The sequence below is a fragment of the Aotus nancymaae genome, unplaced genomic scaffold, assembly GCF_030222135.1.
Source record: "Aotus nancymaae isolate 86718 unplaced genomic scaffold, 86718_ANA_hifiasm-v0.15.2.pri h1tg000046l, whole genome shotgun sequence".
NCBI classification, from domain to species: domain Eukaryota; kingdom Metazoa; phylum Chordata; class Mammalia; order Primates; family Aotidae; genus Aotus; species Aotus nancymaae.
Genome location: NW_026988460.1, coordinates 27,006,031 through 27,033,038, shown reverse-complemented (window position 1 = coordinate 27,033,038; position 27,008 = coordinate 27,006,031). Strand labels below are relative to the sequence as shown.

General features: G+C 47.4%; 1 protein-coding gene across 1 annotated transcript; it reads left to right on the top strand.

Moving 5' to 3' along the window:
• The first annotated feature begins 3,978 nt into the window (after positions 1 to 3,978).
• On the top strand, positions 3,979 to 26,399 carry LOC135268894 (coatomer subunit gamma-1-like). Its single transcript, XM_064362144.1, has 22 exons — positions 3,979 to 4,304; positions 5,542 to 5,594; positions 6,368 to 6,448; positions 6,711 to 6,782; positions 6,963 to 7,042; positions 8,667 to 8,742; positions 8,987 to 9,079; positions 10,028 to 10,114; positions 11,418 to 11,575; positions 11,675 to 11,808; positions 14,696 to 14,763; positions 14,965 to 15,153; positions 15,241 to 15,304; positions 15,833 to 15,964; positions 16,441 to 16,566; positions 16,876 to 16,944; positions 20,231 to 20,373; positions 20,709 to 20,880; positions 21,378 to 21,475; positions 23,381 to 23,519; positions 23,744 to 23,842; positions 25,925 to 26,399. Exons 1-22 carry the CDS (start codon positions 4,268 to 4,270, stop codon positions 26,053 to 26,055), a joined length of 2,301 nt encoding a protein of 766 aa, XP_064218214.1. The 5' UTR covers positions 3,979 to 4,267; the 3' UTR covers positions 26,056 to 26,399.
• Positions 26,400 to 27,008: the final 609 nt, after the last annotated feature.

Here is a 27,008-nt window from a genome sequence, read left to right as displayed (position 1 = left end):
GCCACCACGCCCAGCTAATCTTTAAAAAATTATTTATTTATTTATTTATTTTTGAGATGGAGTCTCGCTCTTGTTGCCCAGGCTGAAGTGCAGTGGTGTGATCTCTGCTCACTGCAATCTTCACCTCTCAGGTTCAAGCGATTCTCCTGCCTCAGCCTCCCAAGTAGCTGCGATTACAGGCACCTGCTACCACACCCAGCTAATTTTGTATTTTTAGTAGAGACAGGGTTTCATTATGTTGGCCAGGCTTGTCTAAAACTCTTAACCTCAGGTGATCCACATGCCTTGATCCCCCAAAGTGCTAGGATTACAGACGTGAACCACCATGCCTGGTCGGTCAATTCATTTTCAACAAAGGTGCCACACAATTCAATGAGGGAAGGAAGAGTCTTTTCAACAAATCATACTGGGACAACTAGTATCCACACACAAAAGCATGAGAAGTCAGACACCTATCTCACACCATGTATAAAAACATTCAGGACAGGCATGGTGTCTCATGCCTGTAATCCCAGCACTTTGTGAGGCCGAGGTGGGCGGATCACGAGGTCAAGAGATTGAGACCATCCTGGCCAATATGGTGAAAGCCCATCTTTACTAAAAATCCAAAAAAAATTAGCTGGGTGTGGTGGCACATGCCTGTAGTCTCAACTACTTGGGAGGCTAAGGCAGAAGAATCGCTTGAACCTGGGAGGCAGAGGTTGTAATAAGCAGAGATTATGCCACTGCACTCCAGCCTGGCAACAGAGTGAGACTCCGTCACAAAAAGAAAAAAAAACCTAACTGAAAATGGATCAAATACCTAAATGTAAAAGATAAAACCATAAAACTCTCAGAAGAAAACACAGGAGTAAATCTTTATGATCTTGGCTTAAACAATGATTTCTTAGATATGACACTGAAAGCCAACAAAAGAAAAAATAGACAAATTGAATTTCATCAAAATTAAAAGCTTTTGTGCTTCAAAGGGCACTATCAAGAAAGTGAAAAGACAACCTATAGAATGGAAGAAAATATTTACAAATCGTGTATCTAGTAAGTGTCTAGAGGCTGGGCGAGGTGGCTCACACCTGTAATCCCAACTCTTTGGGAGGCCAAGGCGGGCAGATCATTTGAGGCCAGGAGTTGCAGACCAGTTCTGGGCAACATGGTGAAACCCTGCCTCTACCAAAAACACAAAAATTAGCCAAGCCTGGTGGCACCTGCCTGTAGTCCCAGCTACTAGGGAGGCTGAAGCATGAGAATTGCTTGAACCTGGGAGACAGAGCACTCCAGCCACTGCACTCCAGCCTGGGTGACAGAGTAAGACTCTGTTCCAAAAAAAAAAGACCGGGGGGAGTCAGAATATATAAAGAACTCATACAACTCTAATAAAAAGATAAATGAATTTTAAAATGAGCAAGGGATATGAACAGACATTTCTTCAAAGAAGGTTGACAAATGACAAATAAGCACGTGAAAAGATGCTCAACATCAGTAGCCATCAGGAAAGGGCAACTTGAAACCTCTTCACGCCCACTAGCATGGCTGTAATCAAAAAGACAGTAAGTGTTGACAAGGATGTGAAGAAATTGAAACCCTCATACACTGCTGGTGGGAATGTAAAATGGAGCAGCTGCTTTGGAAAAGTATTTAGGCGGTTCCCAAAAAGTTAAACATAGTTACCATACGACCTAGTAATTCCACTTTTAGGTATGGACCCAAGAGAAATTAAAACGGGGTCGCACAAAAGCTTGTATGTTAATGTTCACAGCATTCACAGCTTTATTCACAAGAGCTAGACTGGAAACAACCCAAATGTCTATCAACTAATTAACAAACAAAATATGGTAAATCCATAAAATGGAATGTTATCCAGCTACAAAAGGAATGAGGTACTGATTCATGCTACAACATGGACGGGTCTTGAAAACATGCTAAATGAAAGAAGCCAAACACACAATAGGCTACATAGCATATGATTCTGTTTATATGAACTATCCAGAATATGCAAATCTATATAGACAGAAAGTAGAACTGTGGTTGCCAGGGGCTGGGAAGAGGAGTGATTGGGGAGTGACTGCTAATGGATAAAGAGGTTTCTTTTTGGGGTGATGAAAATGAAAATGTTCTCCAATTAGTGTGGACACGTGCACAAATTTTTTTTAATATACTGAAACCCACTGAATTGTACACCCATATATTTTTTGAGACAGGGTCTTGCTCTGTTGCCCAGGCTGGAAGTACAGTGGCATGATAATGGCTCACTGCAGCCTTGACCTCCCAGGCTTAAGTTAAGATGCTCCCACCTCAGACTCCTGGAGTAGCTAGGACAAGACAGAAATCACGTACCATAATTTTCTTAATAATTCCTTTATTGATAAACATTTAGGGTGTTTACAATTATTTTGCTGCAAACTGCTGCAGCAGGCAACTTCATTTTCCTTTTATTTTTATTTATTTATTTATTTATTTATTTAGAGACGGAGTTTTGCTTTTGTTGCCCAGGCTCCAGGGTGGAGGCAATGGCATGATCTCGGCTCTCTGCAACCTCCACATCCCAGGTTCAAGCAATTCTCCTGCCTCAGCCTCCCAAGTAGCTGGAATTACAAGAAATAGGGTTTCACCATGTTGGTCAGGCTGATCTGGAACACCTGACCTCAGGTGATCCACCTGCCTTGGCCTCCCAAAGTGCTGAGATTACAGGCTTGAGCCACTGCCCAGCCTCATTTTCTTCTTTTGAACAATTTCCTCCTGATTAGGGGTAGGGTTAGTGATCAAAGATTTTGAATATCTTTCTGGCTCTTCAAATTTTACCTCTTACAAGATCTGTTGCTCCAGGCCTTAGCCTCTGCAAAGCCATGACCCTAAGGTCTGGCCTCTCCCCCATCTCCCCTCCTAGTGCTTTGCTGTCACCCTTTTCACCTGGGGCCTCTGCCTCAGCCTCCCACAGCCCACTCCTTCTCTTGCCCACAGGACTGCAGGCTTCCCCTCCACAGGCAAGCTGGGGCTACGCGTTGCAGAGCTTGGCTGTCGCAACTTTGCCATTGCCAATGCAATCTGGCTCGTTGGCATGCACTGTGTTTACCTTAACTTCAGGGTGTCCTGCATAGGTCCCCAGGAAGATAAACCCTGGGTGATGTGTCATTTTTCCCCTTTCCGTTCCTTTCCACGCGCCCCCCACCTCTCCGTGTAGGCAGCACATCTAGTTGGCACTCCATAATTATCCTAAGTATTTATAAAACAACGTTGAAGTTCCTTGCTGTTTAGTTAGATCCCTTAAACTTGATAACATACAAGACAATTTGCATCAGAAGCGGATGAGCTAGGGCCCGGCGGTTACGATAAAAGCGCAATTTCATGCATTCACTCAACGAGAACTCACTGAGCAACTACTATGTGACAACATTATCCACTACAGTGAATAAAAGACAAAACAAACAAACAACAACAACAAAAAACAGCAGCCGGGCGTGGTGGCTCACGCCTGTAATCCAAGCACTTTGGAGGCCAAGGCGGGCGGATCACCTGAGGTCGGGAGTTCAAGACCAGCCTGACCAACATGGTGAAACCCTGTCTTAAAAAAAAAAAAAAACAGCAAGGAAGTGGCCTGGTGCGGTGGCCCGGCAGGTATAGGCTGCAGTGAGCCGAGATCGCGCAACTGCACTACAGCCTGGGCAGCAGAACAAGACCCTGTTTCAGTAAATAAGTAAATAAATAAATTAATTAAATAAATTTCAGAAAGTAAAAATAAAGCGTGTTAAATGGCAATTCGAGCTAGGGAGGAAATCAGGCGGGGGAAAGAAACTGACAGCGAGGAGCGGCTGGCAAGTCTCCCTCGGAAGGTGGCAATAACAGTAATAGACCGGTCACATCAACTGGGTGTTTACTGCGGGCCAGTGTGTGCCACCAACCTCACACGCGAAAGCCACAAAGTCTGATGCCACAACACAACGAGGCAGGGGCTTCTTCTCCTCCCTTAGTACACGAAAAGAGACGTACGGCGCAGTTACACTAGTCAGTAATCCCAGCACCTAGCCCTCGCCCCTCCTACTTAGGCCCCCGCCCCTCCCTCCTGCTTTCCTCACTCCTTCTCCGGCGGAGACAGACAGGCTGCTGGGGCCGGAATAAGCGCAGGCGCAGAGCGCGGAGTGCGCCGGCGCAGAGCGCAGGACGACGTGGCCGGTCGAAGTCCGGAAGTGGTCCCTGTGGAACCATCGTCGCACCGCTGCTCGTTGACGCGCTGGTCGAGCATTGCGTTGCTGCGTTGCGTCCCACCGGCTCCACTATGTTGAAGAAATTCGACAAGAAGGACGAGGAGTCAGGTGAGAGGGCCAGGCCTGGGCCTGGGGGGAGGCCGGACCCCCCACTCGCCGAGCCTTCCTTCGGGGCCTCTGCCCTGACGCGGATTCTGAGGCCCAGTGAGGAGCAGGGGCTTGAGCCAGGGTCCGCAGCTAGTCAGTGGCAGGCCTCGGAGAGCTGGAGCATGCTCGGCTGTCTCACGCTCGTAAGCTCGGACTGCAATTTTCTGAGTGACCTTGGGCGCGTCACGCCCCTCTTTAGGCCTCAGTTTGCCCATTTGTCAAAGGAGGGTACCGGGCCGAATGGTCTCTTGTTACTTTCTTCGTCCAACCTCTTGAGGTTCGCCGGGGCTATGTTGGTGCTGGCCAAACGGGTGTAATTTGCGGAGCCAGTGTCCTGTGGCTGGGAACTCTGACCCCATCATTCATTTATTCAGCAAAGTATGTTGAGTGGTTACTGTATGCCAGGCACCGTACGGTGTCCTGGATACTGCAACAGAGCAAGTAGGACACTCAGTGACTGATCTGGGAATATTAGAATGGTCACACACCTTTGGGAGGCCGAGGCGGGTGGATCACGAGGTCAAGAGCTCGAGACCGTCCTGGTCAACATGGTGAAACCCCGTCTCTACTAAAAATACAAAAAATTAGCTGGGCACGGTGGCGCGTGCCTGTAATCCCAGCTACTCAGGAGGTTGAGGCAGGAGAATTGCCTGAACCCGGGAGGCGGAGGTTGCGGTGAGCCGAGATCGCGCCATTGCACTCCAGCCTGGGTAACAAGAGCGCAACTCCGTCTCAAAAAGAAAAAAAAAAAAAAAAGAATGGTCACACACACGGTGGAGGAGATGGACATCAACCAGATAATCTCATTATTTGCAAATGTGACGTCTGTAATTAAAATTATTTGCAAACGTGACGTCTGCTATGAAGGAACTGGTTACAGGAAGATGGTGGTCCCTGGCACATAGGGACTTAGTTAATTACGAGTTATATAAATGAACGCAAGACATGGCACCATGAGAAGCATAAGACTGTACCAGGGCTGTTGGGAGATTGTGAGTGGTTTGAGGTGGAATGGAGCCCATCTGATTGCAGGAGACTAGTAGAATCCCTAGACAGATGATAGAGCCTTGATTGCCATTGCTGATGAATTTGAACTTTACTAAATTTACTAGGAAGGGACATCTTCCCTTTATCTTTGTTTGGGAGAGTTTCGAAGTTCCAAATCACAACCTGCCTTCTCCATTGTTCTTGACTGTAGGTGGAGGCTCCAACCCATTCCAGCACCTTGAGAAGAGTGCGGTACTCCAGGAGGCAAGTGACGTTTGCTTCCGTCTAGCTTCCATCATAAATATTCACCATCAGTGCAACTGAAATACCAACACATTCAAAGTATTGTTTTAAAGAGCAAAACGGGAGAAAACTTGTGCCTGGAAGACAGGAAACCTTTGTTCCTGGAGACAATTAGTTATGCTTACTTCTTTTCTTTTCTTTTCTTTTTTTTTTTTGAGACAGAGTCTCCCTGTTGTCGGCCCAGGCTGAAGTGCAATGGCACGTTCTCGGTTTACTGCAACCTCCGCCTACCGGGTTCCAGCAATTCTGCCTCAGCCTCTTGAGTAGCTGAGATTACATGCACCCACCACCACACCTGGCTAATTTTTGTGCTTTGAGTAGAGACGGGGTTTCACCATGTTGGCCAGGCTGGTCTCAAACTCTTGACCTCAGGTGATCCACCTGCCTTAGCGTCTCAGAATGCAAGGATCACAGGCGTGAGCCACTGTGCCCAGCCGCTTACTTCTTTATTGTTGTCATTCATTGCTTCTCTTTCCAGTTAGCAGATATTTGCTAAGTATCTGCTAATTGGTATGTTAGCACATCCCTAACTAATATTTACACAACAGTCTAAGAATAATTACTAGTTGAGTTAAAAAAAAAAAAGAAAAACTCCTTATGAAAAGAAGCTTGTTACATACCCAGAAAGCCCTGTTTAGACAAGTCTATTTACCCTGAGATTTCTCAGACATTGAATATACTTGAAGGGAAATGAACTAGGCTGGACGATAACATCCTTGGTTACTTCTTCTTAGGCCCGTGTATTTAATGAAACTCCCATCAACCCTCGGAAATGTGCCCACATCCTCACCAAGATTCTTTATCTCATAAACCAGGTAACAGGGTGAGGCTTGGAGGTAGGGAGAATGGTGCTGGGGGATTGGAGGGGAGTGGACAAATCATGATCACTCTTAGGCTATTGGACGGCCTCTGTATGGTTGTAGACAACAGCACAGCTCTGGGTCCCCTCAGCATCCAAGTCTCGTGTGTTGCCTTTGAGCCTCTTTAGGGTCTGAGGATCTGGTGTGGGCTGATCCTGTAGGAAGAGCTGTCTGACGACTCTGTCCCAAGCTGAGACTTCTTTCTTGATTAACACAGGGGGAGCACCTGGGGACCACGGAAGTGACCGAGGCTTTCTTTGCCATGACCAAGCTCTTTCAGTCCAATGATGTAAGTGCCCCGACCCAGCTTTTTTTTGAGAGGTGGCAGCTGTGACAAGGTGATGGGGGGCCAAGGGGAGCTGGCCCCAGCAGTCAGTGTGGACTGCCTTTGTGTATATAGGAGATTTCCTCTCCCAACTCTGGCCCTCAGTAAGCCAGGGCTGATAGGCTTTTCCCACCTATCTCCCAGCCCACACTCCGTCGAATGTGCTACTTGACCATCAAGGAGATGTCTTGCATCGCAGAGGATGTCATCATTGTCACCAGAAGGCAAGTCATGGGGTTGTGGGTGGCTCCTCTGATAGGTTCCATTGACAGACCATTTTTTCTTGTGTGTACCAGACAGTGAGACTTTTGGTTGCATGTTGCCAGCTGCCTTTTCCTTTTCTGTCTCCCTTATCCTTCAGTGACTGCTGCCCACTCCATGGCAGCCTCCAGGTGTGCTGTTTCCATTTTAATTCTCTGGCTTTGACTTGGACACAAACTCTTCCTTTCCTTGATTTCTCTTAGTCAGCCAGACCAGCCTAGAACTTTCCCAAATATTTTCTTTTTTCTTTTCCCAAATATTTTCTTTTTTCTTTTTTTTTTTTTTTTTGAGACGGAGCCTTGCTCTGTCACCACGCTGGAGTGCAGTGGCACTATCTTGGCTCACTGCAACCTCCATCTCCCGGGTTCAAGTGAGTCTCCTGCCTGTCAGTCCCTCTATGTAGCTCTGGGGATGTAGCAGCAAAAAAGATAGACATGGTCTCTTCAGCCCCAGAATTTACAGAGAAATAACCAGGCATTAGGTCATTAAGGTAGGGTGTAATATGGTTTATCATGGAAGTATGATGGGCTATGAGAGCAGACCAGAAGAGCATCCAGCTTGATTTGGATTGGGAAAGTCTTCCTAGAGGAATGATCTGAGTGGAGTCCTGAAGGAGGAGTAAGAAACAGTAGGACAGGCTGGACGCGGTGGCTCACACCTGTAATCCCAGCACTTTGGGAGGCCGAGACGGGCAGATCACCTGAGGTTAGGAGTTTGAGACCAGCTTGGCCAACATGGTGAAACCCCATCTCTATTAAAAATACAAAAATTAACTGGGTGTGTTGGCATGTGCCTGTAATCCCAGCTACTTGGGAGGCTGAGGCAGGAGAATTACTTGAACTGGGGAGGTGGAGGTTGCAGTGAGCTGAGATCGTGCCACTGCACTCCAGCTTGGGCAATAGAGCATGACTCCATCTCAAAAAAAAATAAAAAAGAAATGTCCAGGTGCAGTGGCTCACGCCTGTAATCCCAACACTTTGGGAGGCTGAGGCGGGTGGATCATGAGGTCAGGAATTCAAGACCAGCCTGGCCAACATGGTGAAACCCTGTTTCTACTAAAAATACAAAAATTAGGCTGGCACGGTGGCACATACCTGTAATTCCAGCTACTTGTGAGGCTGAGGCAGGAGAGCTTGAACACGGGAGGCAGCGGTTGCAATGAGCTGAGACCGCACACTCCAGTCTGAGTCACAGCGAGACTTCCTCTCAAAAAAAAAAAAAAAAAAGAACAGGATAGAGTGGAGGTGAGGGGTGAGGAGTGCTACAGGCTGAGGAAACAGCACGTGCAAAGCCTGGAGAGGAGTGAACATGGCCAGTTGGGGAAGGTCAAGGAGTTACATTCAGGCCACTGGCAGTAGGAAGCTATGGAAACTTTTTAGCAAAAGCAGGGGGATGACCTGTTTGGTTTTGAGTTTTACCAAACTCCCTCCAGCAGCTGTGTGGAGTTAGGCTTGGAGGGGCAAGAATAAAGGGAGAGCACTGGTTAGGAGGCTCGTGTAGTACTTTGGGCAAGGGTGGTGATGGGAGCTGGAGAGGAGTGAGCAGGCCCAGGCTCTCTGCGTGGTGACAATGCCTTCTTCCCCGCAGCCTAACAAAAGACATGACTGGGAAAGAAGACAACTACCGGGGCCCGGCCGTGCGAGCCCTCTGCCAGATCACCGACGTGAGTCATGCCAGTCCCTCCCTGCTTCCTGGCCTCTCCATTGAGGCTCTTGGCCTCAACGTTTGCTTGCTTTGGGTTGTCCCGTATCTCACTGATCCACGTGATGTGGGGTGGGGGTGGGGTGGTGTGCAGGAGCACGAGACACTTATTTCCATCTCATACTCCTCCCTGCCCCCATTCCTGCACTCCTGAGACTTGTCAAAGACTGACTGGGTCTCCTTCACCCTGCTCCTTGTCCCCGCAGAGCACCATGCTGCAGGCTATTGAGCGCTACATGAAACAGGCCATTGTGGACAAGGTGCCCAGTGTCTCCAGCTCTGCTCTCGTGTCTTCCTTGGTGTGTAGCTGCTGCTGAGTCCTGCTAGGGGTGGAGTAGAAAATTGAAGAAAATACCAGAGTCACATTCTAGTAGGAAAAAGAAAATATTTATTTATTTCTTTTGGGAAACAGAGTCTCACTCTGTCATCCAGGCTGGAGTGCAGTGGCGCGATCTCAGCATACTGCAACTTCTGCCACCTGGGTTCAAGTGGTTCTCCTGCCTCAGCCTCCCAAGTAGCTGGGATTATAGGCACCTGCCACTGCCCCTGGCTAATTTTTGTGTTTTTAGTAGAGATGGCTGGTCTTGAACTCCTGACCTTGTGATCCACCCGCCTTGGCCTCCGAAAATGCTGGGATTACAGGGGTGAGCCACTACACCCAGCCTCTCTTTTTTTTTTTTTTGAGACAGAGTCTCACTCTGTCACCTAGACTGGAGTGCCGTGGCACGATCTTGGCTCACTGCAACCTCTGCCTCCCTGGCTCAACGATTTGTATGCCTCAGCCGCCTGAGTAGCTGGGATTGCAGGTGTGCACCACCACAGTCGGCTAATTTTTGTATTTTTGGTAGAGATGGGATTTCCACATGTTGTCCAGGCTGGTCTTGAACTCCTGACTTCAAGTGATTCACCTGCCTTAGCCTGCCAAATTGCTGGGATTACAAGCGTGAGCCACCACACCTGGCCAAAAGAATATATTTCTGTATCTGCAAGCCTGAGAGTCCCACTCTCCTCAGTGAAGACAGCTGAGGACCTGTGGGGTGATTGAAGAGGGGTGTGGGTGGATGGCCTTGACCCATGCCTTGGGTAGGCACAGTGACGGTGGGAGCATCCTGAGTTTGTCCATGGTCTCCGAGGACTAGGACAGTGGTGAGCCCCTGAGCTGTGTCTGAGGGAAGACCAGAATTGGGCCCAGAAGATGTGATGGGGACACTTCCTACCTGCCCCGTAATGTACCCTGTTGCCCACAGCACCTGCTGAAGTGCAGCTTTGACGTGGTCAAGCGCTGGGGGAATGAGGCTCAGGAGGCGGCATCCAGTAATAACATCATGGTCCAGGTGAGATGTGAGCAAGGGAGTGATGTTTAAAATGCTCAGGCAGGTGGTAAGGCCCTGGCCAGTTGGCATGGACACTTGCCACCGAGATCCTTGGTGACTCCTGGCTATAGCAGGCTTTAATCCTTTTGTCATTGATTCATGGGAAGAAGTGGGAGGTCTTGGGTTAGACAATTCAGGGTACCACTTGCAGGGCTTGAGTTAGAGACTGGTTACCAGCTCGTGCTGAAATATTGAAGTGTTTTGATAACCAGCTGAATATTGTTTTAGAGGATATGATGTGGCAAACTTGGCCACAGCAGGCAGAGGGCTGCCTAAATTTAGGCCTTTGCCAACCTGGCTTTGTTACGATGTGTGGAATTACCTTGGTGAGGCTTCCATCTACTTTACGGTTCCTCAGTGACCTAGGCCAGGCTTTCCTTTTATTTCTCTGAGTCCTGGTTTCCTTGTCTGTAAAATGTGAATGGTTACTGCCTCACAAAGCAGCAAGGATGAACTGAGATCATGTGTGTAACATGTGACCCATCTGGGGCCTGCCTGTCAGCACTCCCTGTGTGTTTATATATTCTCTTCATCTCTCATGTGCCTTCTAATCCTTTGCGTGATTCTTGTCTTCAGGGCCAGCTGTGGCCCCTCAAAACACTTCTGAAGGCCGGATAAGCTTCCCACGTAGAAGGCATGCACAGCTGCCATATCTTTGCTCTCAAATGCCGCTCCTTTAGGAAACAGAAAAGAGTATTGAGGACAGGAAATAACTATGAGACCTCACATCCCTAGAAAGGGAGTCGCTGGACTTTTGGCCCTCCAGACCTAGCTTTGTCAGTTCGAGCCAGGGAGTCTTCAGGCAAGTCAGCAGAGATAAAACTGTCTACCTGCAGGGTTGTTGTGGGGAATGCAAGATTTCATAGCTAAGATGTCCCACACAGTGACTTACAAACATGACCATGCTCAAGGTCTGGCTGCCGCCTTCTGTCTCTCCTAGTGAAAGCACCAGGTGTCTCACATTGCTTTCATCTTTGTACTGTTTGTTGTCCCTTTCCGTACTTGTATTTATGCTGCCTGTTAGGGCTCTTGCCGAAGTGGGGGTGGGAACAAGAACCACAGATACACTCCTGTGGTTTGTGAAGCATTGTATGGAGGGCTGTATACATAGAGTACCTGGGGCAGTTGTCACAGCCACTCTGTGTGCTGGCTGCTACCGTGCTCCTCTTAGAAATGAGAAGGCTGAAGGGCCTGCCCAGGGCCACATGGCCGGTATACCCAAAAGTCATACATCTGTACTCTGTTACTGTCTCCTGTCCTATAGTACCATGCACTAGGGCTCCTGTACCACGTGCGTAAGAATGACCGCTTGGCTGTCAATAAGATGATCAGCAAGGTCACCCGGCACGGCCTTAAGTCTCCCTTTGCCTACTGCATGATGATCCGGGTGGCCAGCAAGCAGCTGGAAGAGAAGGATGGCAGGTAACGGCTCTCGTCTCTCACCAGCTAGATGATGCCTCACTCACCCTACCATGCTGGGCCACCCGCAACCTTTACTTGTCACCCTGTGTTCTTTTGTAGCCGTGACAGCCCACTGTTTGATTTCATCCAGAGCTGCTTGCGCAACAAGCACGAGATGGTGGTGTATGAAGCCGCCTCGGCCATCGTCAATCTGCCAGGCTGCAGTGCCAAAGAGCTGGCCCCAGCTGTGTCAGGTCACTGGGCATTCCTTCCGCCAGCCTCACGTTTATGCTTGCCAGGAACTAGGCCTGGGTCAGGGGCTGGGGGAAAGAAAGAAAATGCTCTCAAATAGGCCACAGACTGGTGTTAAGGAGTCCATACCTAGGAAGCACCTGCCCAGACACTATGCTGGAGCCCCATGTGTGTCACATTTTGGGGGTGGGCTGTCAGACCACTGAAGAGGCTGAGGTAAGGCTTGGGTCCACTCTGGAGCCTGTCGGGTTGGCTGGCCACAGGAGGAGGCCTGGTGGAGGAACTCAGGATCTATGAAACTGGTGCCTGTGAACTGGAGCTGAGCTTTTCCAGGTGAAGGAGAGGACAGTATAGAGGGTCATTCTGAGCCTCTGGCTACAGCAGTGGAGCAGGGCAGCCTGTGTTAGAGCCCTGGCTCTGCCCCTTACCAACTGGGTGAGCCTGGCAAGGCCACCCATCCTCTCCATGTCTCCCTTTCTTTTTTCTCAGATGTGGATGATAGGACATGCCCATTACATAGGGGTTTATAGACGGAAAATGTGGGATCTAGACAAATTGCTTAGAAGCCAACATGTTTGTTTGCTGTTTTTTTTTGTTTTTGTTTTTGTTTTTTTTGAGATGGAGTCTCGCTCTATTGCCCAGGCTGGAGTGCAGTGGTGTGATCTTGGTTCACTTCAACTTCTGCATCTTGGTTTCAAGCGATTCTCCTGCCTCAGCTTCCTGAGTAGCTGGCATTACAGGTGCCCACCACCATGCCCAGCTAAATTGTATATTTTTAGTAGAGATGGGGTTTCACCATATTGGCCAGGCTGGTCTCGAACCCATGACCTTGTGATCCACCTGCCTCGGCCTCCCAAAGTGCTGGGGTTACAGGCGTGAGCCACCATGCCCAGCCATTGTTTGCTGTTATTAAGGGGAGTCTAGCAGCCTTGAGTCATGGAGTCTTCTCTGTGCAGCACCCTGCACAAGGTGTGGGAATCCCCCTGTCAGGGAGGAGAAAGCCTGTGAAGAGATGCAAAGTGGTTGATACTGGAAAGTGGGTATGTTGAGAGGCTAGGAAAGGAGAGGCGCTCAGGGTGAGAAACCTAGATTCAGAGTGGAAGAGAAGTGGGGTGTGTTTTAGAACAGGTCCCTGGAAAGCAAAGATGTGGTGGGAGAGTTAGATTTGCAGGTTTTGAGAAATGATTGGGCCTCCTGTTTTTCTTATTCTTGACTATAACAGTATAAACTTGGTCAGGCAGACAGATGGAGTTCACGTTTGGAGAGAGAAGTCTCCCCTCCTCCTTAGAAATGAAAAAAGAACTGCTGGGCATGGTAGCTAACACCTGTAATCCCAGCACTTTGGGAGGCTGAGGTGGGCAGATCATGAGGTCAGGAATTCGAGACCAGCCTGACCAACATGGTGAAACCCCATCTCAACTGAAAATACAAAAACTAGCTGAGTGTAGTGTGCACGCCTGTAATCCTGGCTACTCAGGAGGCTGAGGCAGGAGAATCCCTTGAACCTAGGAGGCAGAGGTTGCAGTGAGCCGAGATTGTACCACTGTACTCCAGCCTAGGTGACAGAACAAGACTCCATCTCAAAAAAAAAAATGAAAGAAGAACTAATGAATTCATACACTGATTTGTGTATTCATTCATGCTTTATTTTTTTTATTAATTTATTTTTAGAGACAGGGTTTCACCATGCTGGTCAGGCTGGTCTTGAACTCCTGACTTCAGGTGATCTGCCCGCCTTGGCCTCCCAAAGTGCTGGGATTACAGGCGTGAGCCACTGCGCCCAGCCTTCATTCATCCTTGTTATATCCCCCATATTTCCAGAATAATGAAAGATGTAAATAAAGTAGGGTCTTCAAAATACACATTAAGAGGCCAGGCACGGCGGCTCACGCCTATAATCCCAGCACTTCGGGAGGCTGAGGTGGGTGGATCATGAGGTCAAGAGATCGAGACCATCCTGGTCAACATGGTAAAACCCTGTCTCTACTAAAAATACAAAAATTAGCCGGGCATGGCGGCACACGCACCGGTAGTCCCAGCTACTCAGGAGGCTGAGGCAGTAGAATTGCTTGAACCGAAAGGTGCAGGTTGCGGTGACCCGAGATTGCGCCATTGCACTCCAGCCTGGGTAACAAGTCAAACTCCATCTCAAAAAAAAAAAAAAAGCATTAAGAAAAAGAATTTTTTTTAAGTGTTAGAGAATAAGAGCCAAGTTATGAAGAAAGGAACATAGATATTCCAGAAAACAGTAGTCATCTTCACTCCTATGACTGAGTGCCAAATTTAGCTCTGAGCTTCCTGGCAGCCAGGGCAAGGGAGATAGGTACCCGAATGGCTCTCATGTAGTAAAAGGAAATCAACCATTCATTTAAGAGAGGACTTCGTTCTGCAGTACTCAGTGCTGAGGGGGGAAGTTCTGTTGGCTCCAGTAGACACAATAGGAGAGAGGAGTGGAATGTTACTTCACAGAGGTTAAGGGCTCAGGCTGCAGTTGCCAGCAGTCTTGGAATTTAATTCTGGTTCTGCCACTTACTGGCTGCCAACCTAAAGTCCGTTTGCTTTCCCCTTTGTGCCTCAGTCTCCTTACCTGTAAAGTGGGGCTGCAAGCTATAGAAGTGAGGCATGTCCACTGTGTAGCACAGCACCTGGCACACAGCAGATGCCCAGTGAATAACAGCCTCACAGGAACCCCTGGGTGCTCACAGACATTATGAACTCTGTCCATGGCTTAGGTGCCCAGGTTGAGGAGAGCTCTCTGTCTTGGATTGGGGTGGCGGTGTCAGCAGGGAAATGAGCTGAGCAGAGGATTTGAGTCAGAACAGCTGCCCCCAGTTTTCCCAGCTGCCCAGAGTGAAGGCAACTTGACATGTGGCATCCATCTCCCCACAGTGCTCCAGCTTTTCTGCAGCTCACCCAAGGCTGCTCTCCGTTATGCTGCTGTTCGCACCCTTAATAAGGTAAGAGTCCAAGTACAGGGTTGGAAGAAGCTGTCTAATCCAACTGGAGGTATGTCGTTGCCTCTGACCTGGCTGGGAAAGATGTAGCCCTGGTCACAGTTACTTTCTTCTGGATGGTGAGATGATCTGACTAGACCAAACCATCAAATGAAGTGACGGCACTGAGGTCCTGCCCTCTCTGTCACTGTCTTCCCAAAACAGGTTGCCATGAAGCATCCATCCGCTGTGACAGCTTGCAATCTGGATCTGGAAAACCTGGTCACAGATTCAAACCGCAGCATTGCCACGCTGGCCATCACCACCCTCCTTAAAACAGGCAGTGAGAGCACCATTGACCGCCTCATGAAGCAGATCTCCTCCTTCATGTCAGAGATCTCGGATGAATTCAAGGTACCCACTACCCCTGGGATATCCATGGACCCCAGAGTAAGGAGGGAGCTCTGTCCCTGCTCTTTGTGGCCACAACCCTCCTGTCAGGACTTACCTGAGGGGCTGGTCAGCCTTGAGGACTCAGAGGAGGCCAGCACATTGCTCTGCAGAGGTTTGGACTTCAGAGAAATGTGTGCAGTCCTGCCTCCAGGCCTTCATCTATATTGTTCCCTAGTACTGAAAGAACAGTAGTTTCCAGGCCAGTTAAGGATTCATTGAAAAGGGAGAGAAAACTTATACAGCTACTGACTGTAGAAAAAAAATAGAAAGCATAGAAAAGCATGAAAAACAATGCCGTGTGAATCACGCCAACCAGATGTGACAATTGGTAACTTGAATTATTTTGTCCTTTTTAGAAAAATAGCTCTATTGAGATATAATTCACATACCATACAGTTTACCCATTTAAGATGTGTAGTTTGATGGGTTTAAGTATATTCACAGAGTTATGGAACCGTCACCACAGTCTAAGTTTAAAACATTTCCTCATCCCAGAAAGAACTCTCATGTTTGTGAGTGTGGCCTCTCCTCACTCCCTCCACCCTCAGGCTGGGCCACCACTAGTCTACTTGTTACCCCCATGGACTTGCCTCTGATGAAGCCCTGCAGGATCCCCCCTGCCACCCCTGCTGGGCCTCAGTCAGGACCACCTTGTGTCCTGGCTGCAGGTGTGTGATGGATGATGACAATGAAGTGAGGGACCGAGCCACCTTCTATCTAAATGTCCTGGAGCAGAAGCAGAAGGCCCTCAATGCAGGCTATATCCTAAATGGTGAGTCATTCCCTAGCTGTCTTGGACTCAGCACCTTACTGGCGCTGTGGTTCTTCTCATCACTCCCTGGGCAGGGGAAATCTGCTGGACTTGCCTGGCAACCTCATGGCATCACGGTGACCTCAGGAGGTCCCGGGTCATTCAGGTCACACAAGCGTGGGTGGAAGTTATCCAGTGAATTGAAATGCTCATCATTGATACAAACTTTTTTATTTTTACAGTACTTTACCCTTTACAAGTCACTTTGTATATATGTTTTTTTGTTTGTTTGTTTTTACTTTGTATATATGTTTACTCCCCATATCTGTCCTGTAAAGGAGGATGTGGGTGAGAATGCAGAGGCTTAGAGAGTTAAGTTATTTTCTCAGGATCATACCACCTAGAGCTTGTAACTTCCCCAGGGCCTCCATGGTGGTCCCTGGTGTGCATTTTGCTCTGCCTAGGAGCATGGTGACCTCTCTTCTACTGGCATGTAGGTCTGACTGTGTCCATCCCTGGTCTGGAGAGGGCTCTGCAGCAGTACACTCTGGAACCATCAGAAAAGCCTTTTGACCTCAAGTCTGTGCCCCTGGCCACTGCTCCTGTGGCAGAGCAGAGAACAGGTAACATTTATGCTCCTCCCAGAGGCCATCAAGGCCAGGCCTCTGTCAGAGGGTCTGCATTGGCTGCAAATGCACTAAACCTAACTGGGACAGGTGGGAGTTATGCTGGGAGGAGGAAATGATCCTTTCCACCTCTGGCTTCAGAAAATAGAGACACACATACACATAGACGTATGCTCTCTCACATGTCCTGTGCTTCCCACTGTCAGGAGGGTTGGTATTTATAATTCCTGAGCAACAGCAGTGGGGTCAACACTACGCTGCCCCATGACAGCAGCTGTTGGTCACCATGTGTATTTGCTCCTGCAGAAAGCACCCCCATCACAGCAGTCAAACAGCCTGAGAAAGTGGCAGCTACCAGGCAGGAGATCTTCCAGGGTGAGTCACAGTGGTTGGGGGTGGCTTGGGACCTGGACTCGGTTTCCTCAGGGGGATCAAGAGTAAGAACTGTCTCTCCTGAGGTCTGGGCCCTGAAGGTGCTTTAGACCTACTCTCATGTTTGACCCTCAGGTGGTGATTGTTAGGTTCCTTTAATATCTGAGGAATTGCAAGTTCAGAGAAAGTGGTAGGAGGGGCTGGAATTAAGATCCAGATCAAACTGGCTCAGTGCTGCCACTGGGCCTCAGTTTGGAGGGCTCAGGTCCCTGGAGCCCAGGCCAGTTCAGAATGTCTAAGAGAGCAGAGCTGGGGTTCAAAGACACTGATGCTTTTTGCTGGGTTCCACGTGTATTCTGTCCACATTGTCCTGTAAGGTTTTCTTCAGGCATCCATCTACCCTCTGGTCTTAGATTTTTTTTTTTTTTTTTTTTTTTTTGAGATGGAGTCTAGCTCTGTCACAAGCAATTCTCCTGCCTCAGCCTCTCTAGTAGCTGGGATTACAGGTGCCCACCACCATGTCCAGCTAATTTTTGTATTTTTAGTAGAGATGGGGTTTCACTATGTTGGCTAGGCTGGTCTCGAACTGCTGACCTTGTGATCCACCCACCCCGGCCTCCCAAAATGCTGGGATTACAAGTGTGAGCCACCGCACCCGGCCTGGTCTTGCATTTTTTAAGGGGAGAGGTTGTGTGTCTAATTGCAGATTGTTTTATCCACTGAATTCCTACTCAGGGACTAGCATAGACTCCTCTTCCTTCATGGGTCCTCACTTCCATCCTAGCTCTTCTGTTGTCTCTTAAACAGTTCTTTGTGCTAAATAGTTCTTCACATGTTGTGTCTTTTATTTTCTGTGTCTATTACAGCACTTAGTCCAGTGCCTGCCTTCCTCACAGTAGGCTCCCAATCATTGTTGAATTAAATGAAATCCTCCCTTCCCCATTCCATTCAGACTCATGTCTTCTATCAATATAACACGGATACTGAGCTAATTGGGATCACTGTAACATGAAACTTTTCATTTGTATCAGTTTCCCAGTTTCCTGTTGTTGCTGTAACACGTTATCACAAACTTAGTGGCTTAACACATTTATAACCTTAAAGCTCTGCAGACAGAAGTCCAAAGTGGGTTTCATTTGTTAGCAGTGCTGAATTCCCTCAGGAGGCTCCAGGGTAGAATTGCCCCCTTGCCTTTTCCAGCTACTAGAGGTGGCCCGTATCCTTGACTCAAGGCCCCTACCGCCATCTTTAAGGGCCCTTCTAAGGCAGAAGGTCAGAGTAGAGTGATTTGAAGAGGCCGTACTCCTGGCCCTCCTGGATAATCCAGGATAACCCCGTGGCTCAAGATCCCTTACTTTAATCATACCCACAAAGTCCCTTTTACCATGTGAGGTAACATAGTCTGGAAATTAGCCTGCGGGCATCTTGGGGTCACTATTTTGCCACACCTTTCAAGGAAGTCTCCTAAGCCTCTTAAAGGGTAACAATTCCATTTTTCAACAATCATCCAAAAGCCTCACATTTACTGATCACATGTTGAGTTCCAAGAACTTTCCTAGACCTTGACATTTATTGCCTCATTTGTCTTTACAACAATCCTGTGATCAAGATAATTGTATCAGTTTTATTGATGAAGAGTCTGAAACCCTAGCAACAGAATCCCCCAGGTAGTAAGTATCAGGCCCAAAACTCTGACTCCCAAGAAAATAAGATCTATAGAAAAGCACTCTGGTGGTTGATGGTCATGGTGGCCCAAAAGTTCCTCTTAATATTTAGCCTGGATTGTTCTGGACTGTTTATTGCCTACATGTTCATTAGATACAGTATTCAGGCTGCAGAGGCCTGAAGCAGTCACATAGGCTTTTTATGGAGGAAAAAAGCAAAATAATAACAATAAGTCCTACCTTTCTCTATGTCTGAAACATCAATTGAGTACCTTTTTGCTTTTCTTTTTTTTTTTTTTTTTGAGACATAGTCTCAAACCGTGGCCCAGGCTGGAGTGGAATGGTGTGATCTTGACTCACTGCAACCTCCGCCTCCCGGGTTCAAGCGATTCTCCTGCCTCAGCCTCCTGAGTAACTGGGATTACAGGCGCCTGCCATCATGCCCAGCTAATTTTTATATTTTTAGTAGAGATGGGGTTTCACCATTTTGGCCAGTCTGGTCTCAAACTGCTGACCTCATGATTCGCCTGACTCGGCCTCCAAAAATGCTCAGGTTACAGGTGTGAGCTACCGTGCCCGGCCCTGAGTACCTTCTAAGTATAGGGAAAAATAGCAGATCCTTGGCCTCAAAGCACAATTCCTGTTCTCATGGAGTTCAATTAATTGGGAAGACATGTTGAAAATCTTAGAGCAGTACTGGTCTTCAAATATCAGTATATGTCGGAATAATCTGAGATTTTAGAAATGCAAATTCCTTGATCCTGAACCCAGAGATACTGATGAGTAAATTTGGGATAGAGTCAGGAGCCTGAGTTTTTAGCAAGCTCTACCGCCAACCCCTAGTAATTCTGATACAGGTGATCCATGGTCATAGTGTGAGGAATCCTGCCATAGAATAGGTACAGGAGTGGCAGCTGTAGCCATCATAGGTGGACACCATGTGCACACATCTTCCAGATGCCTCATTCACTTGGGTTGTTCCCTTTAGTCTGCAAGGAATGCCAGGACGAGCCAGGGTGGGGTTCTACGGGCCTGTGCTTGAATCCAGTGCTTGAATCTGGCCATAAGGTGTAGGGATAGGTCTTACCAGACACAGACCATTCTAATTTGGGTTTTCTGCAACACTCTAATTCTGAAATATCTCTTTACTGGCCATTTGTCGTAACTGACAAATATATATGATCAGTTTGTTATTTTTGTCTGATTTTGTAGCCATAGCAGTATTGATCTTTTTCTCCTAATTGATCTTATTTTCCTAACTGTCACCTTCTTTTAAGAATCCTTGCTGGGGGACGGGGTGGAAATCCTTACTAAGCTTCTAAAACTGGGGGCATCTCCAATTAGGTTTAGGATCTTGGGGTCTCATACCAGTTTTTTTGCTTCTGAGATCTTTCATGGGACGGACATTGGGAGAGTATTTGTCGGGGATTGAACCACATGAGCAAAGTCAGAGAGATGAGAAAATGCATGGATATATTTAGGAAATGATGAGTAGCCAGTTGGGTAAACATATCTATCTAAGATTGGGTGGAACACCTTGAGAATGGTCATGAGAATTTATTAGGAACCATCACAAGTTGGTCTGGCGATCAAGAAGCTGAGTAAATGTGGCCTGTGGGTTTCAGAGCAGTTGGCGGCAGTGCCAGAGTTCCGGGGACTTGGGCCCCTCTTCAAGTCCTCGCCTGAGCCTGTGGCCCTCACCGAGTCAGAGACTGAGTATGTCATCCGTTGCACCAAACACACCTTCACCGACCACATGGTGTTTCAGGTGAGCAAGGTGGCTGAGGCCCTGCTGGGGCATGCGCCCAGGGAGTGGTCCCAGGTCTGGCAGGTCCTGTAGTATCACGGCACCCCACACTGCATTGGTTAGGAGCCCAACTTGAGGACAGAATCTGTCCCCAACAGGTCTGTCTCTCATATTGCTTGACCCAGGACTTCTGTGGCTCCTGATTGTCAGGATGGAGACAGGGAACCTGGGACCAGGGGACTGGGATGGGAATCAACTTGGTCAACAGAAAAGAGTGATGGGACCTCCTGGCTCTTCCTCTGTAGCATGGCTCGGACTTAGAGCAATGTTTAAGCTCACCTCTCTTCCATGTTCAGTTTGACTGCACAAACACACTCAATGACCAGACCTTGGAGAATGTCACCATGCAGATGGAGCCCACTGAGGCCTATGAGGTGCTCTGTTACATGCCTGCCCAGAGCCTGCCCTACAACCAGCCTGGGACCTGCTACACACTGGTGGCACTGCCCAAAGAAGACCCCACAGCTGGTGAGCCCCTCTCTAGATACCACCCTATCCTCATGGAAGCTCATGGGGTCAGGAGGAGGTGGGTAGTTGGGTACCAGCTATTTGTCTTCTATTAGAGCTTCAGCTCCTTGATTTCAGTCCCAAAAAGAAGAATAGCTCAGTCCGAAGTGGTCGTCTTTTTTTTTTCAAAGATGGGGTTTCACCATGATGGCCAGGCTGGTCTTGAACTCCTGACCTCAGGTGGTCCACCCACCTCGGCCTCCCAAAGTGCTAGGATCTTCTTTAAAAGAAAAAATTTTAAGTGATAGGATCTCACTAGAACTCGACTTGACTTTTCTGTCCTACAAGGTGGTGCCCTCTGTCCAGCTTTGTCGGATTGGATGGCATGTTGCTACTACTACTTATATAGCAGGGGCCTAGAAAGCAAGCTGTGACCCCTTCCTGATCGTCCCTTGCAGGAGGAGCTTATCCCCTGCAGGTTGGGGACATCCTAACTACCCAGCCTCTCTTCCCCATAGTGGCCTGCACATTCAGCTGCATGATGAAGTTCACTGTCAAGGACTGTGATCCCACCACTGGGGAGACTGATGACGAAGGCTATGAGGATGAGTATGTGGTAAGAGCCTGGTGTTAGGAGGCTCAGTTTTGTGCTGAGCCTGTGCAGACCGGAATCCTTTTCCTGCTGTTTTCGGCTTTTTTAGTTCTTTAAATTTTTTTTCTTTCTTTTTTTTTTTTTGAGATGAACTTTCTCTCGTTACCCAGGCTGGAGTGCAATGGCACGATCTTGCCTCACTGCAACCTCTGCCTCCTGGGTTCAAGTTATTCTCTTGCCTTAGCCTCCCGAGTAGCTGGGATCACAGGTGCCTGCCACCACACCTAATTTCTTGTATTTTTAGTATAGACGGTGTTTCACCATGTTGGCTAGGCTGGTGTCGAACTGCTCACCTCAGGTGATCCACACACCTCAGCCTCCCAAAGTGCTGGAATTACAGGCATGAGCCACCGCACCTGGCCTAAAACAATTTTTTTAACTAATGGAAATACATATTCATGTGTAAAAAGAAAACTTGGGAAATACAAAAACAAAATACAAAACAAAGTATGAACAACAGGAAGACATTACTCATAATCCTTAGAGTTATTTTTAGGGGGCAGTGGTATAATTGAAATCATTCTTGCAGTATAGACCTTGGTATTTTAAAACTATAGTGTATTTTCCAGTGTTGTTACAAATACTTCATAAACACAATTTTTTAGTGGGTTTAAAATACTGTTATATACTATATCAAAACTCAATTGACCTTTCTTTCTCTCCGTTAATGTTGGGCATTTGGGTTTCCATGTTTTTACTGTTTATAATGCTGCATTAAATATCCCTTTAGGTACAAATTTTTATCTGCATTTCAGCTTATTAGGATAGATTCCTAGGAGAATAATTTGGTCAAAGGGCTAATGTCAAAATTTAAGACATTTTGATTCCTTTTGTCAAACGCTTTCTGGATAAATTGGACCTGTTTGCTGTGCTGGGCAGTCTGTTCATGCACTGGAATAATCCTTCTAAATTCTCCTATCTTAGCTCAATGGAACTAAGTACAGGATCCTTCTGGGGTCTGACCTTGGGGCAGTGGCTCAGGGCCATCTCAGTGTAGACCATTGTGCTCAGCCTGTGGCTGGGGATTGTTAGAGCTCCTCCTGACTAGAGTGACAGTTACTGTGGAGTCCAACTGACATTCACCATTGTGTCATCCTAGAATCACAGTTGAGGATGGATGGACCTTCCTTGAGCCAGAAATGACCCCGAGGCAGGAGCTGCTCTAAGACCAAGTGAGCTCCTTAAGAGAGCTGGGTCTGTTAGAACCCACCCAGAGATGCAAGCAAAAAAAAAAAAGAGAGCGAGCTGGATCTAAGTCATATTTGTATACACTGTAAATATCCACAAGAGTAGGGCCTCTGAAAGTCTGATGGGAGAATGAATGGGGAACTTTCATGTAGGCTCAGTGGGAGTATTGTGTGTCAAATTCAGGGAGGACACAGCTGAAATGGAGATAGAGATTTGGGATCTGTCAAATCCAGAGGACACAGCTGGGGTAGGAGGTTTCTGCTAGTTTCTGCTGAACTAGAAACAGCTGCTGCTCCTTAGGAGCTCATTGGCCCCTAGGAGTGACAGGCATAGGAAGCAGACCTCTGAGAATGCTATGTAGTTCCCTGGATGCCAGGTCCTGGAAGCACTGACACTAGGCAGGCTTAGAAGAGATGTGATCTCACAGCAGGCAGCTCTAGGATGAGTTAGTAGATTGGTACTTGGGATTAGGGTGTTTTCTGTTGAAGGCATACCACTTGCCTGTGGGCACCTCAAGGATAGGTATCTAGTCAAGTTGCTCTGTGTCTCCAGAGTCTAGCAGTCCTCAGCGCTGAGCAAGCACCCGCAGTAAGAGTTGCAGGAAGGGATGTGTTGATGAGTTCAGAGCAGAGGCCCAGAGGTGTGTGGATGGGTGCCTTATTTCTACCTCCATCTCTCCAGCTGGAAGATCTAGAAGTTACCGTAGCTGATCACATTCAGAAGGTCATGAAACTGAACTTCGAAGCAGCCTGGGATGAGGTAGGGGATGAATTTGAGGAGGAGGAAACGTTCACCTTATCTACCATCAAGACACTTGAAGGTAAAATCCTGGGAATGCCATCTCTGGCCTACTTGCCGTTCAAGATCTTTGGCTACTGTTGAAGTGCTTATCCCTCTTCTCTCCAAGGATCTAGGGCCATGTCTGGAGCACATATGTCAAATGCCACTTCTTTCAAAGCCCTTCAGAATATGGGGGAGTGGTGGTGGTGGCACAAAGGGCAGACAAGATATATGGCTTAACAGTATTGGGATTTCTCTCTACAGAGGCTGTGGGTAATATTGTGAAGTTCTTGGGAATGCACCCTTGTGAGAGGTCAGACAAAGTGCCGGATAACAAGAACACCCACACGTTGCTCCTGGCTGGTAAGTGGCATTTCCAGGTGGGGAGGACCTGGGTAGCTTATAGTGTGGATGTCACTGGATCCTGGGCTAAGGACTCCATTGTAAATATGGGGAGTCAAAATTCATAGCATTTAAAATTGGCAAAGTATTAAATAATCTGCAGTGAAATGTTTCCTTCCTACCTTGGCTGCCACCCATTTAGATTCCTTTCCAAGAAATGACCAGTGTTCCTATTACAAACAGTGCCTGTATAACCTTGCAGTTATTTTATGGTATAAAAGCTAACAAACATATTTCCTTTAACTCAAATGTTTATGTACAAATAGTATATATATTGTCCTGCAATTTGCTTTTCACTTTACAGTGCATTTTACAGATCTTCCCTGTCAATATGTAGAGCTTCCTCATTGTTTTTCTTTTAATTGTGGTAAAATATACATAACATAAAATTCACCATTTTAACCATTTTTAAGTGTATGGTTCAGCGCATCAGGTACATTCACACTGTTGTAAAACTATGACCACCGTCCATCTCCAGAATTTTTTTTTTTTTTTTGTATTTTTTGTAGAGAAAGGGTTTCACCATGTTGGTCAGGCTGGTCTCAAACTCCTGACTTTGTGATCCGCCCACCTCGGCCTCCCAAAGTGCTGGGATTACAGGCATGAGCCACTGCGCCCGGCCTTTAGAGCTCACTTTTTTTTTTTATTAATAGCTGCTTAGTATTCCATTGTGTGGATGCACCACATATTCTGTGGAACAGCAGCTACTGATGAACATTTAGTTTGTTTTCAATCTCTTGCTGTTACAGATGTTACAGTAAATAATCGTGTACACATACACACACACTCTCACACTTTACTTTGCATATGTGCACTGAGAATATCTATAGGATAAATTTCCCAAGACATCACTAGGTCGAAGTGATTTGTGTTTCTCATCTTAATAAATTATACTTTTCAAATTTCCACACTATGGACAACACAGTGTTATCACACTTTATGACCTTTGCCTGTCTGTATGGAAAATGATAGTGTAGTTTTTCTGTTTTCCATTAAATATCTTCTCAAATGTTGAGGCATTTGTATTTCCTTTTCTGATCATTGTTTTCATATCCTTTGACTGATTTTCTACAGGGTTGGTTGAGTGTATCCACACTTATTCTCCTTCCCAGATTATTTACTAGCAAATTCCAGAAATAGCATTTTGTATGTAAATCCTTCTGTATCTGTGTATTTCTCTAAGAGAATGACCCCTTCCCTTTTTTAAAGGGCAATACAATTATCATACCTAAAACAGTTAACTAAAGGAAATGGGATAGGTTTTTTTTTGGCTGTTTACATGTAAACAGGGTTGAAAGGGGCTCTGGGCTGGGTGGCTCACTCCTGTAATCCCAGCACTTTGGGAGGCTGAGGCAGGTGGATCACCTGAGGTCAGGAGTTCAAGACCAGCCTAGCTAACATGGTAAAACCTCGTCTCTACTAAAACTAAAAAAAATCAGCCAGGCGTGGTGGCGGGCGCCTGTAATCCCAGCTACTCGAGAGGCTGAGGCAGGAGAATCACTTGAACCCGGGAGGCGAAGGTTGCGGTGAGCCAAGACCTAGCCACTGCACTCCAGCTGGCCAACAGAGTGAGACTCTGTCTCAAGAAAAAAAATGGAAAGGAGGCTCTGCTTCAGTGCCCTGCTTACAGCTGACAGTTTGTGGCCACATTGAAGCAACCCAGTCCCCTGGGTCTTGCAGACACCTGTCCTGCGGTTTTCTCATGGTGGGGCTGTTGTTCCCTTCATTTGTGCTCTTAAGATTTAGCCAAGGTGCGAGAGCCTCTGTGACATCAGATACAAGCCTTACATGTCCATCCATCCTTTTGAACTTGGCAGAAGCCTGAAATATGGTATAATCATCCCCTCCACTTGTAGCTGAGGATGCTGAAGCCAGAGAGACAGTGACTTGCACAGTGAAATCCCTCACTCAGGAATTTCAGCCCAGCTCGCCTGCCCATTTCACTACACCAGAGCTGCCTGTGGGTTGCTGCAAATGCCATCCTCAGCCTGACCTGTACAGTCCCTTCTGCCTTATAAACCTGTACTCTCTCTTCCCTTCTAGGTGTGTTCCGAGGTGGTCATGACATCCTGGTGCGTGCCCGGCTGCTGCTCTTGGACACAGTTACAATGCAGGTGACAGCCAGAAGTTTGGAGGAGCTGCCAGTAGACATCATCTTGACATCTGTGGGCTAAGGGACCAGCTTGCATAGGACCTTATACCCTTCCCCAACAGTACCTGGATAGTTGTGCCTTCCTCATGAAACTATCAGAAACCCCTTCCCAAGGTTCTGTATTCAAAAACAATTAGGAATCATTGCAGATAAATTTTTTTTTATTCTGTCCCCCTACCTGGGACTATTTGGGAGTGATTTTTTTTGTTTGTTTAATAGGGGATGATTTTAGTTTGTCCTAAATCTTGCTATCCTCTCTTCCAGGAAAGGGACATTGTAAATGAATAAAACATTCTCAACTCCTCTTGAATTTATCCCCCAAGAAACTATCTTATCCCTGTAATAAATCAGCATGTATTTATTGAATGATTGCTACTTCTGCAGACTCATGCTTCAGGGCTCCACCTTCCCCTTCAAGGCCTCCCACAGAACACCTGCCCTGTCCCCCTTGTACCCACAGCCCTTTGGTTGTTGTAGTCCTGTGAGGCCGGACCCTCTCCCAGTCATCGCTGTCCATGTACCAAGCCCCGGGGTGGGAGCGATGCAACTTGGTTGAGTGACTCAGCTAACAGGCACTGAGTTCACACTCCCTCCCATTTGCACTTCTTCTCAACGCACCCTCCGCACCCTCCTTTGATAGTCGATAAACAGAGGCTCCAAAGGGCTCGGGTCCAGCGTCAGGCCGTTACCCAGCCTCAGGTCCCACGTGGAGCGTGCTCTGGGGTTTCTGCTCCCTGTTCAGTTCAGCGAATCATCATAGGCGAAGAACAGCCCTCTAGAGCATTCCCTGTGGGTTGCCAAGAAGAAATCTTGGGTTTCCGTCCCAAGGGGAGCACGCTTATAAACTCAAGCCAGGTTATTTAACCAACTTTGAGGCCTAAGTAGACCCATAAAGACGGTTTTAAAAAATCTAGGCCTCACCCTTGGAGATTCAGCTGGGGGAGTGGAGAGTGCAGGGACAGGAAAGGCCCAGTG